Source organism: Ranitomeya variabilis, chromosome 5 (assembly GCF_051348905.1).
Source record: "Ranitomeya variabilis isolate aRanVar5 chromosome 5, aRanVar5.hap1, whole genome shotgun sequence".
NCBI classification, from domain to species: domain Eukaryota; kingdom Metazoa; phylum Chordata; class Amphibia; order Anura; family Dendrobatidae; genus Ranitomeya; species Ranitomeya variabilis.
The window spans coordinates 632,332,143-632,350,214 of NC_135236.1; the positions used below are offsets into that span (position 1 = coordinate 632,332,143).

At 42.9% G+C, this 18,072-nt stretch overlaps 1 protein-coding gene across 3 annotated transcripts in view; it reads right to left on the bottom strand.

Moving 5' to 3' along the window:
- The window catches only part of FCHSD1 (FCH and double SH3 domains 1), a 135,344-nt gene that overhangs the window by 67,320 nt on the left and 49,952 nt on the right, over window positions 1–18,072 (bottom strand). For all 3 annotated transcript variants that reach the window (XM_077266269.1, XM_077266270.1, XM_077266271.1), the window contains 4 exons: window positions 13,949–14,093; window positions 11,464–11,600; window positions 6,673–6,736; window positions 3,375–3,503 (listed from right to left, as the gene is read on the bottom strand). In XM_077266269.1, coding sequence (XP_077122384.1) covers window positions 3,375–3,503; window positions 6,673–6,736; window positions 11,464–11,600; window positions 13,949–14,093 — 475 coding nt within the window. The remainder of the gene's footprint in view (window positions 1–3,374; window positions 3,504–6,672; window positions 6,737–11,463; window positions 11,601–13,948; window positions 14,094–18,072) is intronic.

Here is an 18,072-nt window from a genome sequence, read left to right on the forward strand (position 1 = left end):
AAAGTGCTGTAATCAGGCTCTCTCAATAACCCTAAATCATCAACCTTCATTTCTAAAGCTTGACAAAAAGTGTGGGCCCGAAACGCTGTTACAGCTGAGGTTGCTAAAACGGCAAACTCTGTAAACTCTTGTGGAAAAAGGAACATTCCTTGGAAATACGTGTGGGGGCGATATTTGTCTACACCATATCTTGTCACTCTGCAGTAATGGACGTTATTGAATATTTTATGAAAAGCATTTGACTACCATTCTACGAGGGCAGCAGGAATTTATGTTAAGTTCTCAATGGCGAGATACTTAATCATAAAGCAATATTGTTAGAGAGGCTTCTGATTGGTTCCAAATTTAGTCTACAGCAGGATGACTGCAGACATACAGCCAATGTCATTACAACTTGAGATGGGCGGACATCTAGGTGTTCAGGCCCGGCTGAAAAGTTACAAAAACTTCGGGATCAGTACCAGAACAGTACCCAGACCCGAACCCACAACCCACTCACTTGTATGGGGGGCCTGAACACCATGTCACGCTGTCAAGTACATGACAGCGCGGCAAACACCACTTCTGATCAATGGTGAAATCATCACCGCCGGTCAGACAGCCACGGTTCCCACGCTGTCAAATGACAGTATGAGTGCACAGCTGTGATCGGAGGTATAAAAGTTTAACGCCGGTCACCGGTATCAGCTGATGGAACAACTGCTCCATTCAGCAAACACCTGCTTCCGCTAATAACAGTGAGCAGGAGCAGCTGATGGGAGTATTCATCACCCGCTGCCTGCGCTGTAAATAAATTAAAAAAAAAAAAAAAAAAGCCATGGATTCCCCTGTATTTTTGATAACCTGCCGGGCAAGCCTCACAGTTCGGGGCTGCAACCTTCAGCTGTCAGCGTTAGCAAGGCTGTTTAACAATAATAGAGGGGTCCCCACGCCATATTTTTTAATAATTTAAATTATTTAAAAAACGGAACGAAACCCCCCTAATTTTTGACAACCAGCCTTGCTATAGCAGACAGCTGGTATCCTCAGGCAGGTAAGGGGCCATGGATGTTTCCCCCCCAGCCTAAAAATAGCAGTCTGCAGCTGCCCAGAAAAGGCACATCTTCTCACTTTCCCTGTTGAAATGAAAGTGGGGTACATATTTGTGGGGTTGATGTTACCTGTGAATTGTCAGGTGACATCAAGCCAATGGCTTAGTAATGGGGAGGCGTCTATAAGACACCTATCCATTAATAATCCTATAGTTGTATGGTAAATAAACATACAACCATAATAAAGTCATTTATTTGAAATAAAGCAAAACATAGTTTTCCATTTTTATTTAAAAATAACAAGCAGAGTTATACTCGCATAGCACCTACTCCACTGAATCCCTCGTCTCCTGTAAGAAAACAAAACAAAAAAAAAAAGAACAGCAATATCCCTCACCTGTCCGTCGTTCTGTCCCATGCCGTAATCCATGTCTGAGGGATAAAGTTTTCAACCTGGACGGTGCCAAGATGCGACTGTCCAGGCTGAGAAACACTGATAAATAAGCTGCTGCAAGCGCAGCCTCAGTGACGTCATCAAGGTTACTGCCGGTCACTGAGGCTGCTTTCCTAGCCGGGCTGAACTGTGGTGACCTCGGAGAGATCACCGCTAGCACAGTGCGAAAAAGACTCACAGTGCAGAGCCAGTTCACCGCAGTGAAATTCTCCTGGTGAAATAGCCTCTTCACCGAGAGACTTTCCCACGGTGCTAGCGTGGATTTCACCGAGGTCACCGAAGTTTAGCCCGTCTGGTAACGCAGCCTCAGCGACCGGCAGTAATCTCATTCATCAGTGGTTCTCAGCCTGGACGGTCGCATCCTGGCACCGTCCAGGTTAAAAACTATTAATCCCCAGACATGGATTACGGCATGAAACAGAACGACAGACAGGTGAGGCATATTGTTGTTTTTTTTATTTTTGTTTTATTACAAGAGACAAGGGATTCAATGGAATGGACGTTAGGTGAGTATAACTGTTTGCTATTTTTAAATAAAAAAAAAGGAAAACTGTGTTTTGTCTATATTTCAAATAAAAGATTTTATTCTTGTTATGTCTTTATTTACAATATAACTATAGGATTAGCAATGGATAGGTGTCTTAAAGACGACTCTCCATTACTAAGCCGTGGGCCTGATGTCACCTGACAATACAAAGGTGACATCAACCCCACAAATATGAATCCCACTTGACACCGCTACAGGGCAAATGGGAAGAGCCGGGCAAAGCATCAGAATATCCATGGCCCCGTACCAGCCTGAAAATACTAGCCCCCAGCTGTCTGCTTTAGCAAGGCTGGTTGTCAAAAATGGGGTAGACCTTGTGTCATTTTTTTAAAATTATTTATTTAAATAATTAAAAAAACAGCGTGGAGATCCCTCTATTCTTGATAACTAGCCTTGCCAACGATGACAGCTGAGAGTTGCAGCCCCCAACTGTGAGTTTTGACTAGCCGATAATCAAAAATAGAGGGGTGTGTTTATTTTATTAATTTTTGTATTATTTATTTACAGCACAGGAGCGGCTGCTGAGTACTCTCATCAGCCGCCGCCTGCTCTCACTGTTATTAGTAGCAGCAGGAGTCAGCTGATGGGAGCTGTAGTCCCATCAGCTGACAGCAGTGACCGGAGGGCGATGACGCTGTCATATGACAACCTGGGAACCGTGGTTATCTGATGGGCGGTGATGATTATACCGCAGAACAAAACCAGTGTTTGCTGGACTGGCATGCACATGACAGCGCAACAAACACCCGGTATTTGGGCGGGCGAAACCGAACAGTAACACATACTTCCTGGTGAAATCACTGTTCGGTGTCCGGGACCAAAAGTAGGTGTTTGATACAGACGCCGAACTTTACTGCTCGGGTTTGCCCATCTCATCACATCAGATAGCGCTATTAACCTTCAGGTATAGGGCTAAATTGCAGTTTAAAGGGAATTGGTCATCCGTTTTTTGTTATATTATGCCCCCACAGAGCCCTGATCTCAACATCATCCAGTCTGTCTGGGATTACATGAAGAAGCAGGAGGAATTTAACAAGTGGCATCCACAGAGGATCTGGGGTCAGTTCTCCAAGGTGTCTGTGTGCAGTGTACCTAGAAGAATTGATGCTTTGATGCGGTTTTGAAGGCACAAGGTGGTGACACCAAATATTGATCTGATTTAGGTTCTCTTTTGATCATTCACTTTACAGTTTTATTTTGACCAATTAAACTTCCATTCTTGAAATCCTTCCAACTTTGCAGCATTTTTTCCACACTTGCCTACAAGTTTTGCACAGGACTGTTTCTAAATTACAGCATCACAAAATATAAAAATAATAAAGAATAATTTAACACTACCGACCTTCATGATGTCAGGCAGGTGGGACAGGTAGTAAAGATCAAGATGAGCATTTGCAGCAGTCAAGGCAAAAAGGTATTCGTTCCGTGCCTCCGCCAACTGCTGGGTGCAGTCTGACAACTGTGATGAAAACTAAGGAAAACAAATCAATGCATAAAACACATGACAAACTTATGATACTTACACGTTAAAGAGAGTAGTATTAAAAAGGCAAATATGTGGCATGTGATGGACAACCCTGTTTTATTAGGTTAGTCCGTAAAGATAACCTCAAGAGGTCCTGCTGCTGGGACCCTGACCATCAGCTGCCACCAGTGGTGGAAGAACCTGACAGCAAGTATTTCATTTCCCTACAGCGCCACCACTGGACAGGGAAAGTATTACACAGTAAGCTGACTTTTCAAGCAATGTATAGATCCACCAGATCCTTGAGGGAGAGAGCGTCTATTTGTAGGTGTTCAGGTGAACTCTGGAAACACCATCCGTTCACATGCGTTGTACGAAGACCCCCATACACAGACTAATGTTGCTGACTGAACCTGCCGATATCAAATGGTTCGGCCTACAGTCAAATGTATAAGGGTGAATCCCATCCCAACTGATGTTGATTGCACATGACAAATTTCGGAATTCTGGTCACATTTTTCTCCTGGCGATAAGCTGCCATACAATATGTCAGTTGGCGGTTTTCTCATAAAGAACACAGGAGCGCTCAGGCGTACGAGCGCTCCTGTGTATGGGAGAGACGGCTGTTGGCCAAATAATTGTTCTAAGCATTGTTCGGCAGTCAGCCATCTAATGGGTATGGCTAGCCTTACTGTCGGTGTGGCTCAACGGAGGTCATCCCCATTCAGATGTCAGTGTTTTATGCACATGTTCTCTCAGTGTTTTCCCCAGATAGAACATATACTCATTATATTCTATTTGCACCTTCACATCATTTTTTTTTTGTGGACAGATTGTCTGCAGAGAAACAAAAAAAATGGAGACAGGTCTGGTTTTCATTTGTGGATTTAAATGGTTCTTTCCCTTTATCTTTACACTGAGACATTCCCAATCGAGAACTTAAAATGTAGGTTGGAACGTTCACATAACTCTAGCTCCACTTTAGAAATTCCCCATCTCTGATATTAGTTGTATTGCTATCCGGTTTCATTTTTTTTTTTTTTTTTTTTTAACATTTCCTGTTGTTATCTTACTGCAAATTGTGTTGCTTTGATGTTTTACCTTCTCCATAAAATTGCTAAATTGAAAAAAAAAAAAAAAAAAAGAAAAAAAAAAACACTAATTAAAAAAGGAGATCTAAACTGTGTACACCAGTTAAAGAAGTGTGTAAAAAAAAAAAATCATGCTTGAACAAGCCCAAATTTCCTTTCATAGGCAGGCAGAAAGATTTGGCATTTACTAGGTATTTGGAAAAAGAATAAAAAGCCATCCTACCACAACTGCCTGCTCTCTCCGAAGCTACATCGAGAGTAAGGGTGCAGAGTGCGCCCAAAACACGTTGATGCTTACACTTATGGACTAATCATACATGCAAAGATGTTTTTATCACATGCAAATAAAACTGAAGATTTTATACCATTGAGCTGGATTCCTCCTACTACATTCCATTTACTAGATACAGCCAAATCAGATCTCATGCATTGCACTGAAGAGGAGCAACACCCCGAAACAGGTGTCTGCAAATTGAGATTCTAGCTCAGCTATTATTCCACGTCATTCCAATATGTGGCCCTAGAGTTTGAATCCTCTTCCTCTCTGAAGAGGCAATTTGCACACTAGATGATGTCTAACACACCTTTGCACATCACCCACTGTACATGAAATTGGACAGGGACAAAAAAAGCTTAAAGGGAACCTGTCACCTGAATTTGGCGGGACAGGTTTGTGGTCATATGGGCGGAGTTTTTGGGTGTTTGATTCACCCTTTCCTTACCCGCTGGCTGCATGTTGGGATTGCCTTGCGCAGGCGTGTACTACGGAGGACACAGCATGAACTTCAATCCAATATTGCGGCCAGCATGCAGCCAGCAGGTAAGGAAAGGGTGAATCAAACACCCGAAAACCCCGCCCCTATGACCACAAACCTGTCCCACCAAATTCAGGTGACAGGTTCCCTTTAATAGGGGCAGTAAGGTGGCTCAGTTGTTAGCACTGCCACACTGGGGTCCTGGTTTCATATCCCATCAAGGACAACATCTGCAAGAAGTTTGTATGTTCTCCCCGTGTTTGCGCGTTTCCTCCCACACCCCAAAAAACATACTAATCAAGAATTAAGATTGTGAGCCCCAATGGGGACAGTGATAATGTCTGTAAAGCGCTTTTGGAAGTAATGGTGATATGTAGGCTAGTAAAATAATGCAAATAGGCTGCATTACAAAGTGTAATTTTCATTACAAGAAGTTTGTATTATAAAATACTAGGGAGAAAGTAGCACAAATAAGTCTCATCAGACATATAATTGTAATTTATTACATTGCACTAACCTGATTTTTGGCTTAAAAGGCGTAAATCATCTGCACAGCTGCTGAGGATCCAATGGTTGCAAAACCGACCAGTATGAAGATAGGGATAATTTGTGTATGGAAGACGTCAATTTTCAGCAATTTATTCAAACATGTGGTTTTGATTTTTTATTTTGAAAATAAAAACCACATGTCTGAATAAATTGGTGAGAATTGATGTCTTCCATACACGGCAGTGCGGGAGGCATCCACAAATGATCCCTTTCGTCACGTTTGCAGTATGTCAGGACTATGAATGGTATTGTACATGATTATATTGGACATATTTCTTTCTCACCAGAATAAACTCAAAACACCTTATATCCAATCCGTATATTTTTGGAACATGGAAGGAAACCAGAATATCCCCAGAGAATATTCACCTAGCATGGGGAGAACATGCAAATGTTGCTCCTGACACTGCTAAAATCCAATAGCCACGAGGCAGCAATACCAATCAATGACGCTTGTACTGTCAATCACGGCAAGAAAATGGTCCGATACTGGTGGTAAGCAAATATCTGGCAAATTAAAAAATATATATAAATAAATAGTAGATTACAATGGAAATCTACATATGAATGCGCTCACTACCGGGAGCCTGTTTCCACCCGAAGAAGGCAACGGCTGGCTGCGATCTGCTGGTTCCCCGGCTGCTGGCAACAATCCTGGCATTAATTTGTCTGTACTTCTCTAGGGTCTTTAGAATAATGGTGTTCTGACAAGTAAACCTGATGTATTAAACCCTTCTCTCCTGCCAGGAAACTGTTCCAAGATCTTAGTATTCTTCGTACCTTGGCACTGAGCTTCTGCAGACTGGCTTTGGAGTGGAAGATACCTTGGTGACTCTTCTTTAACCTGGTGAGAATAACACACAAGAGCCTGGATCACCTACAGAACAGCAACTACAATACTAAAGAACATGAACCTCCATTATCATCATTTCTCAATGGTAGATAAAGCTAAAGAGGACCTGTTATTTGGGATTTTCTTTTGTTCCTGTACAGAGGTCTAGCCTTGTTAGCCAGCAGAGCGTGGCCTTCATGTAGACTTCCACAGAGAAGAGCTGACGACCAAGCCCAGTTGCCTAAAGAGTCTACGCAATGATCAAGTCACCATTGGGCAGGGCTGTGGAGTCGGAACCCATTTTGGTGGAGTCAGAGTCATGGAAATTGAGGAGTCGGAGGTCTGCTTACCGACTCCACAGCCCTGCCATTGTGATGAAGCTGGTCTGATTCCTACAACTTTGGATTCCGTCACCCAATCAATGTAAACCTCCCAAAATTTCACGAAAAATGTACCGTACATGGAATACAGTGAAGGGCTATGTCCACCATAGTGGGAACTGCCCATAGTCGCCAACTCTTCAGGAAACCCTTCCATATACCTCTATATATAATCAGGGAGTACAGCTACTTATGCTCGTTTTATCTTCTATCATCTCTTTCTGACTACCAGACACCAAGGCCCAGTTTTCTTCCTTCCTCTGCCTACTCTCCATGGCAGGCAATCACCGTGAGACAACACTCCGACTCACATCCCAGTGGTAAGGTGAATTTATGCCCAAATGCAATTTGTCAGCAGTTGTATCCATGTAATACAAGAGCAGCATGATGTAGGGGCAGAGAGCCTGATTACAGCAATGTGTTTGTTTTTAGGCTGTGTGCTGCCGTTTCCATAAAATCAGTGTTTCATCATTATGGGACTCTCACTAAAGGACTAGGTGTTCCATGCCTCCTGGTCAGCTGCTGTGTGTAACCCCGTCCCCACCACTTATTAGCAGCTTTCTGCCTATGCACAGTGTACACAGAAAGCTGCCAATCAGTGGTGTGGGCGGGGCTATACAGAGCTCAGCATTCAGAGCTTTGCTAGATCTGCAGCAGAGGAAACAGTGATTGCATCAAACTGACAGCATGCAGATTAGCGAGTAGCTCATCTCTGGAATCAAGGTCTCAGCCCCTACATCATGGTGCTCCCAGATTACAAAGCAAAACCTGGTGGCAGCTTCACTTAAAAGAGTAACTAAACTTTCCCCATGTTTTTTTCATATTCTGAAGGGACTTCAATTGCCTACAGACCAGTGATGGTCTGAATCTTAATCCTTTACAAGTAGGCAGAGAAACTTTAATTAAGCATTATACAGTCATTGTGCCATGAATTATGAAAGTAAGTGAACAAGCCTCATCAGGTCTACAAGATCTATTAAATAATGTGTGCAGTTTGTATGATGGAATCTGGTGACGCGTCAGCTTTAAGTGTAATGACAAAATATAGCTTTTATTAAAATGTCAAGAAATATTAAGAAACTTTCACGGTAGGCTGAGATCTCCAGTGCCCCCACAGCAGGTGAGACACAGGATGTAGCACAGCAGTCATGGACTGGCAACATGCTGGTCCTCCATCCAATCCAAACTCCTCCGCACCCTTGTGTGCAGGTGGAAAGAAACGGGGTCGGTAATGGTCATCAGTGGGGGGAACAAGTGGGTGACAATAGCATTTATTACCTGTAGTGTATGCGAGCAAGGAGAGAGGGCAAGTATCCAGAGGAGAAAGAGAATGCTGCAAAGCCTGAGAAACCTTACCCTAAAATTGGATAATTTGTTGCTTATCCTAGACTGGGTCAACATTAAACCAAGAATACGTCCCCCAAATGCATTCCTCTCACAGTATTCTGCCTTAAAGGGAATCTGTCAGCAGGTGTTTGCTATGTAATCTGAAGACAGCAAAAGTTAGGGGCTGATTTCAGCGATGTGTCACTTATTAAGCTGTGTGCTGTTTACTTACAATGAAGGTCATATCACTAGGACATTATTATTGCAGGGACTATCTGCCTCCTGTCAAGTTGTCCGACTCCGCCCCCTCCTCTGATAAGTAGCTCACTGTTCATAGACAATGTACCTATACAGAGCCTGGGGTGAGCAGGGGCAGCTTTATCAGCTCTGCTGCATTCTACATTTAAGAACTCCATTTGTATTACAACTGCTGCACAGATTAAACTACATAGATGGAATCAGGGCCTCTTTTCCTACATTAGTGTCAGGCGGACATGGCAGACTGTTCGTCTATGATCCTTGAGTACACCCAGGTCTCCAGTAGTGACCTCCTATTTGTACTTGTACTCATGTAGTGAATGCCCAAACAGGGAGTGCGAGGCCTCGTACATAGACCATTACTGCACGTATAGCAACTCAATGTCAATGTAATAATCGCGGCCCCCACACCAAACATTGGGGGTCCACTACGAGTACGAATCACTGGCCACAAATATCAGGATAAAGCCCAAGACTTGACTTGTGATCCCGCTAAGCAGACATTAAGCAATGTGTGACACCCACCCGTGAGTGTGAGTAACGTAGAGGAAACATCTGCTTCCACCGATCACATATCTGCTCATACTCATTATGGAAGCTGCAATTGGACATGAACCAAGATCAAAATAAAAGCTGAAATACATAACGAATTTCAAGCCCATTTTTTAAAATGTGCAGGAGCCCCATAACTTTCTTCAGTCACAGATATGGACACGGCCCAGGAGAATCCAGAAGACTGGAAAGGTTTTTCGATGTTGCTGCCCATTTGTACTAGTGTTTTAGGCTTGTGTAAGAGGAGGTGACCATAATCCTAAAAAACCCTGGTGCTGCGTGTCACTGGTGCGAGAAGACGACCTACTGAAGAGAACGAAGCCCAACGTGCTTTGGTAAGACTTGGGAGGCCTAGTGGGTAGAACTGATGACCCCACTAGGGCCATTGTTTCGGGAGGAGTTCGCACAGTAGCTCTCAAAGGAAGAGGAACAATCCCCAACCTTGTAGTCAGTGCTCTCCGGGTGATGTCCTCATGCTCCTGCACAATGGCTGCCGGCACGTCGCTTACATGTGACGGTGCGGTCACCCACCCTACAGCTGTGCTAGTAATGTATGAGGGCGCTACTTAGCTCCCGCACAGGAGGTCCTTGGTGCTACTGTGAAAGTCCCACTGCTCCATTCAGCCCAGTCTTCTAGGCAGGTCTGTTGTCTAGTCCCACTACACAAGGAGGCGTGGTGTTACATAGGACTGCAGTATCAGCTACTACATGACCTATACTAGGAGAGTTATCAATATGTAATCTGTGGTGTTACATAGGACTGCAGGTAAAATCTACATCATATGTTCTCAGAGGTATCCCTGTATTATTTGTGGTGTTACATAGGACTGCAGCATCACCTACCTCTTTATCTGTACTCAGAGAGCCATCACGGTGTTAATTGTGGTGTTACATAGGACTGCAGGTAATATATACTACATTATCCGTACTCTGAGTCACCACTGTGTTACGTCTTATAGGTAAATCATGCCTTGGGGCCTGCGAACATGATCTTCTCTGACACCAGCAATGTCACACCTTCAGTATACAAGACCCCAGGGTTACATCTCTTACCAGCACAGGTTTGGACTACACCACAGGTGAATCCCCCGGTGGGCTCCTGTGCAGGAGAGGGTCCCCATCCTCCTACATGAGCAATAGTTGGCACGATATAATGAATGCACTCTGTATAGACAAGGGCAGCATCTCATCATTCATGCTACAAGCCACCCAGAGTATTAGAAGCGCAGGTAAATGTGTAATGGAATGCTTGCATGGGGCTGAACAGTGGCCCCCAGAGCCAATGTTACAGGTGGGCCCTTGGCACCCCAGGCTGACCCTGTACGGGGATGTGGCGTCACAGCCAGGATTAGGGCAGTGTTGGAGAAGCCCCGCAGCCAGCGACAACCAAACCCTTTGCTTATTGTGTACCCACTAATGGGAGGAAGGTAATTAGAGATCCCTTCCTTAACACCATGTACTGTTTACAGCGCAGGATGACAGTTTCACAGGCTTCATGTCATCTGACACTTACACTCCGAAGTGGATCAGGATGTACAAAAACACATAAAACCTGCGTAGGTCATGTACTATTATTCTCCAGAAGGAACAGATCTTGTCACGTGCGAGGTCACTGTAATAATCTATTGCTTTATAAGCCTCGCACTGGCATCATCAGCGCCAGCAAGGAAACGTTTACTGGGCTGTGATTCTTAGAATAAATATTTATGGAAGAAAAAGATACAAAATACTAAAACTAACAGAGTTTTAATTTTTATTTTGTTAATCAATAGTACACATAAAAAGCAGCAAAGAAACCTGGCTCTTTCAGCTCTTAGATTTAGTGTTCACTCTCAATTTACAGGAAAAAAAATCTGTGTTCAGTGATAACAGATATTCATATTACTGAGAAAGGAGAAGGCAGTTGGTGCCTTTAAAATTCTATGGAGGGGGAGGAGCTAGAAACTTCTCCATAGAACTTTATGAGCACCAACTGTCATCTCCAATCTCACTAGTAGGAAAGTCTGTATTCATCGAAGCCAGATTTTATGTGTACATTGAGAATGGTGAGAATGAATAGTCAGTCCAGGAGGAAAGGGAAAAAAAGCAGATTTCTGTAATAATATATTACAAATTTTCCCATTTTCAGGTGTTCTATTAACTTTGTATAATACACGATGGTTACACAGTGAAGGTTGCGGACAGGTTTCCCTTGTCCTCTGGCTCCAGTGGAAAGTTTCTCACCTTGCCTCAGCATCAGCAGCCTTCTCTTTCGCCACTTCGCTGACACGCTCCATCTGGACGTAACGCTTCTTGGTTTTGCTGACATCTTTCACAGTGTCTAGTAATTCATTCTGAACTTTCAAGAGTTGCTCTATGCTCTGGGAAGACACAAGGGAATTGTTTCTTGTGGAAAACGACATGGCGCATTTACTCATCTCTAAAGCTCTACATGCCATTTGGAGAAACCGGCACAAACTCCGGAGCTGTACTCCGCACCTACCCTTCTCTCACACATGGCAAGGGGGAGTGCGATAAAAAGAAAAGACCCAATCATTACCTGATGAATCTGATGCCATTCTAGCACTCCCAATCTTGTCCTGCTCCATTTTGTCCCCCACTATCCAAGTGACCGCTGCAGCCAATCAGCAGTAAGGTAACGTGAATGTATTCATCATTTTCTAAAATTCCTCCTACTTGATCCAATGGTTGAACACATTAGAAATTCCATATTTATTAGGCATTATCGGCCATAGAAAAACCCATGTTAAATATGTTAGTGTTTACCTTCACTTAATACAATTGCACTAAGTTTCATGGATTGATGAAGGACTGAAAATTGACTTTCAGACGCCACAATATGTAATTTGAAGCCTGATACAATTTTCAGATTTGTCTCTTCTGAGAGTGTCTTTCCCAGTAATATAGGCTAGACGTGAGCTCTGTGTGTATCCAGTTTGCTGCTGTCTTTTTTAATAATAATAATAATCTTTATTAATAATCTATATTTCAGCATGGCTTCCACCCTGCACTTTTTTTTCCTGTTCATGTGCTTTCCTCTTTTCTATGTGCAGATATATATGCCTTCCCTAAGACTGTACATACTTTCTCCACTCTCTGTGTTGTGGAGATCTATGTACAACCACCTCCCTGTTGCTATCGAGAATACGGACCATCCCTGACAAAATGGATTGGCCATGTAAAGGTATTCCTGGACTTGTATGTCATGTAAATAGTTTAGGGGGTGCAATCATATTGAAAGATTCCCTTTAATCACATCCTGTGTCCTCTGGTTCATTGTATGACTTATCTATAAAAGCCAAATCTTGATAGCATATTTACATGAGCGTAGTAGAATTTGATACCATCATTCAGGGAGTGTAGCCCACTAATTCATCTTATATACAGTTCAATAAATTAAGCTCCATTTTGTAACTTGACGGCTTAGACTTATGTGGCTCAAACACATATATTGTCTGTATGTGCTGGGCTTTTAATCAAGTTTCATGGATTACATAAAGGAATACAGCTTACTATTTTGTATTAGTCTTGCAGACTTTTTCATTCTTTTTGATTCTTGCTTGACTTTTAGTTCTTTTACTCCTTTAAATTGGTTTCCGGGTCTTTACGACTGATGACCTATGCTTAGGATTAGTCATCAATGTCTGATCAGTGGGGGTGCAACAACCGATCAGCTGGGAACTGCTCAGTTACAGAGCTGCACAGCACAACTCTGTCGACAGAATAGGGGCAGCAGCCAGGTACTGCACATGCACCCCCATTGATTGAAATAGGGGTCCGATAAGCGGTACCTAGCTGCGGCCAGTCGACAGAGCTGTGCAGCTTTGCAACAGAACAGTTTGCCCGCCGACACCAAGAATAGCTGATCGGCGGGAGGGGAGGGTGTTGCACCCCCACTGATCAGACATTGATGGCCAAGGAGAGGCCATCAATGTTAAAGTCCTGGACCAGCCCTTTAATGTGCAGCTTTTCTCTGCCACTGACAGAAGAGAGTGGAGAGCAGTCAGAACTGTGCAGGAGCTCGGATGGATTTGTAACATTTTTGGATAGTGCCCAGCTAGATAAGGGGCTTAGGCTTCTTTCACACTTCCGTCTTCTGCTGTGCGTCATTGTGCAGTAAAATGACGTATCAACGGACGTCACGAAAATAGGTCAAAACGTGTGTGACGCATCCAGTGTAATGATTCAAATGTCCGGGGACGAGAGAGGGAGAGACTGAGACTTTTCCCAGATTTTAAAATCCTTCCGGGTATGCTCAGAGGGGAAAAACTGGATCCGTCGCTGGATTCCTGTGTGTGACGGTCAGCGACGGATCCTGCGTCCATAGGCTTTTTCTCTCCACGAGACGTTTTCTCTCCACGACGGACCGCTATTTTCCGACGGATTCAATGCGCGACGGATGAAACGGATGGCCATCCGTCACAATCCGTCTCTTATACAAGTCTATGGGAAATTTTTTTGCAGGATCCTGCATTTTAAAAAAACAACGGATTTCGACGTGAGACAAAAGACGGAAGTGTGAAAGTAGCCTTACAGACACTGCAGCAGCAAGATGGTTGGCAGTTTTTAAAGAATATTTAGAACTTTGCAATTAGAAAGCAAAAGATCATGAAAGAAAATCTGTGCTAAAGTGTACATAACCTTTAGGATCCAGCTAGCTTACACATACGACGTCCTGATATTATATATTTATGTTCTGTTTTTTCACCTTTTTCAAGAGTTGTTCTTTTGCAATTCTAGCTGTTTTTGCGGTTTCCGTCGTCAAGTTTCTATAATTCTCTGCAGCTGTGACTCGGGTTTGTCCTATAAAGGCCGTTCCTTCCATCATAGACTTCCAGACTGAAATCACGCTCCTACAGGGATGAAAGAGACCATTCAGCTAACATCCAAAAACATGGACTAAATACAAATAAACATGACACCACAGAAATTTTATGAGTGCAACAGGAAAAAAAAAAAAAAACAAGGGGGTGTCTTTAATTTTTCTCAAGTGTGTTCAATTTAAGAATTGTAAAGTGAAAAAAGAATATAAAATATGTTTTAGATCAACATGCAGCATAATTACCTAATAGAACTAATGTGCGCTCATGTAGGAGAGGCACATTTAGTGTCAGAGCGCCCAATATGACCATTATGCCTGCAAGGGCTTGTTCAGGCAGGCGGATTTTGTGTCAGTGACCAAAACGGTTTCTTCTCAAGGACACTTGCAGCATCGCTCTTATTTTTTTTTTATGTATGATATCAGTTTTTAACTATTTCATTACACTATATTATTTCTATTTTTTTATTATGTTTAATTGTGAATGTAAAAAAAAATGATATTACTAGGATGTCAAAAAACACACAAGGATGATAGACAAGAAAAAAACAACACATTTTTCAACAACGATAAGTTTTTCTCAACCATATGCTTCTCTCACAAGACAGTGTTCGTTTGCAGCAGAAAATTTCTGTGGCAGACTTGGCCTCCAATACATAAAAACTCCATAATGAAACAATGATAACATCCGTGTAACATCCTAATCACGTGTTACACACAGTTTTGCGACACAGATTTGGTGGTAGATCTTTCCCTACAAAGCACTGAAATGGATCAAATCAGTTGAAAAGCTACACATAAATGAACATGCTGCAAGTCTGAAAGCTCTCCACTACTGGTGGCTTTCAGCACCATGAGATATCATCAATGTGCTTACAGCCGTTGCTCTCTGTGACTGTAGCCGCTCCAGGAACAGGTATCTCTCTACGACTGAAAGCCAGCGGATCCCCAGAGAAATACTTTTAGTAAACAAAAAACTGGAAGCAAATGGGTTAATCTGCGCTGCCGAGAACTAGAGTTGTCCCAGATGATAAACATGTCATTGATGTAGCGCTCGTAGAAAATAATATTAAAATTAGTATCATAAATATTCTCAGACACCCCCAAAAATAAGTAAGCATAACTTGGAGTTACTGTCGAGCCCATCGCTGTGCCATGAATCTGATTATATATTTTTTCAAGAAAAGTAAAATAATTGTTTTTCAGAATAAAAGAAAGCCCCATCAAAATAAACTTTATTTCTATTGCATGGAAATCCTCTCATCAACAGGAAGAAAATGTTTAAAAACAGATGAGTCCCAAGCTTTGTGGAATATTGGCGCATAGGGATGACACGTCCAAGGTTGAAAACAAGTATGAATCATTCCAAGGAATATTCCATCATGATCTTTTTGACCCAGTTTTTACATGCCTTTCCTTGAAATCCTTGTCTATTTACGGTATTTCTGCTTATGCGGATTTTGACTATATCGTCGCTTGTCCTGATGAAGAACTTGTAAAACGTGGAAACTTATTGACAAATAAACTGCTTATACTTGGATTCAGCATCTCTTCATTTTTTTTTTAAATGGCAGCACAAATTAATCATTTGCTTCCATTTTTTTTGTTTTCCGATTATCCTTTTGGTCTGCAGCAGCTTCAAACTATCATCAGTGGCTGTTTGCATACAACCAGACCAGTTAAGCACCATTTTCCGTGTTCCTTTAACATTTTAATCCAGATAAGACCCTATTTGAGCTTTTTATCCTTTCCAGTATTCTTCCATTCATTGCACTTTCAGTAAAGCATCCAGGAAACGTTGGAATGATATTAACCTGCAGATTAATTCTACATATGTAAGTCAATAGAGCTTGGGGACATGACAGATTCCCTTTAAAACTGCCTAGTTTGTACCTGTAATAGACACAATGTTGAGATCAGTACCATTATGCTGCCTTCAGAGAGGTGGTGCCAGATTCCCTTATAGGAAAGTTATAAGTTACAGATAGAATATGGGATAACCTGCTGATTACTAGAGGTATGACCACCCAACGATCCTGAGAGTGGAACTCTGCAACCCCAAGAACAGAGTTCTGCAGACCAGTCCTGAATGGAGCACAGGTGTGCATGCATGGCCCTCCTTTCCTTGTCTATGGGACTGTCAAGCACATAGCTCAGCCATTTTAGTCAATAGACAAAGAATGGAACGGAGGCCACACATGAACACCTTCACTACATGCTGGATGGCGCTGCAGAATTTTGTTCTCGGGATTCCACAGATATGGGATAACTTTATTTTATTCCTTTAAAGGGAACATGAAACTAGGAGAAGTAAGTTTTGTCCAAGAGCACGCTAAAAGTACTACTAGGGTTTATCAGCGCAGTGGTGGAGATGTGGAGTTACAATCTTCTGGCTACTGGTCCGCCCATTGTTCTTGGACTGACATCACCCTTTCGGCACAGGCAGCTCAGATATAAAGCGCACAGTGGCATAAGTGCATGGATACTTTACTCTACAAGACTCTTTCACCTACCTAAAAACTCCTGGGGAGCTTTTTATACTTAGAACAAACTGAAATAAAACCTTAATTTAAATGAATGGCAGTCAAGGTGCTCATTCCAACTTGCGATGAAATCGGACAAGTGCAATCCAATAAAAAAAAAAAAAAAATTGGATTGCATTCGGATTAAAGGGAACCTGTCACTCCCAAAATCGAAGGTGAGCTAAGCCCACCGGCATCAGGGGCTTATCTACAGCATTCTGTAATGCTGTAGATGAGCCCCCGATGTAACCTGTAAGATAAAAAAAGAGGTTAGATTATACTCACCTTGGGGGGGGGGGGGCGGTCCGGTACGATGGGCGTCGCGGTCCGGTCCGGGGCCTCCCATCTTCAAAGGATGATGTCCTCTTCTGGTCTTCACGCTGCGGCTCCGGCGCAGGCGTACTTTGTCTGCCCTGTTGAGGGCAGAGCAAAGTACTGCAGTGCGCAGGCGCCGGGCCTCTTTGACCTTTCCCTCAACAGGGCAGACAAAGTACTCCTGCGCCGGAGCCAGAGCATGAAGACAAGAAGAGGACGTCATCGTAAGAAGATGGGAGGCCCCGGACCGGACCGCGACGCCCATTGGATCAGACCGCCCCTCCAGGTGAGTATAATATAACCTCTTTTTCTCATCTTTTAGGATACCTTGGGGGCTTATCTACAGCATTACAGAATGCTGTAGATAAGCCCCTGATGCCAGTGGGCTTAGCTCACCTTCAATTTTGGGGGTGACAGGTTCCCTTTAATGTTATTCTATCATTGTGTGTTCATCTGCGATTTTTTTCCAGCTCAAATCAATCACGATCGGACTGGAAAAAAAAATAAAAAATTGCACAGCACTTTTACATACCAATGTCTTTTGAAAAGCCGGCAATTCATCCGCCGAGTAGAGTAAAATCATAGCGGGACCCAACAGGATAGAATAGATAGATTACACACAGTACAAATACATAGAATAGAAATATAAAAAGATGTCAATGACATATACAATTAGTACAGTGTGTGTGCAGCTTACTGTAAATGTACGGTATTTAATTAGAAGATTATTTTTCTGAAAAAAAAATGATGTGGGCTCAAGAATAATTTTCTTAACCCTCAGAGGGAAAGCCGATGGCTGGGGGCTGCTGTTTATAGCCTGGGAAGGGGGTAATACCCATGGAGCTTACCAAGCTATTAATATCGGTTCACAGCTGTATATTTAGCCTTTACTGGCTATTAAAATCTCCCCACACCCCTATAAAAAAATGACATAGGGTCCCACTATAATTAATAATCAGCAAGGGCTAGGCAGACAGCTGCGGGCTGATATTAATAGATTAGTAAAGGGCCACGGATACTGCCTCCACCCCTCCCCTCAGGCTAAATACATCAGCTCTCAGCTGCCCCAGAAAAGATGTACCTATAAGATGTGTCAATTCTGGCACTTAGCTTCGCTCTTCCCTCTTGCCCTGGAGTGGTGGCAAAAGGGGTAATAGTTAGCGGGGTTGATGTCAC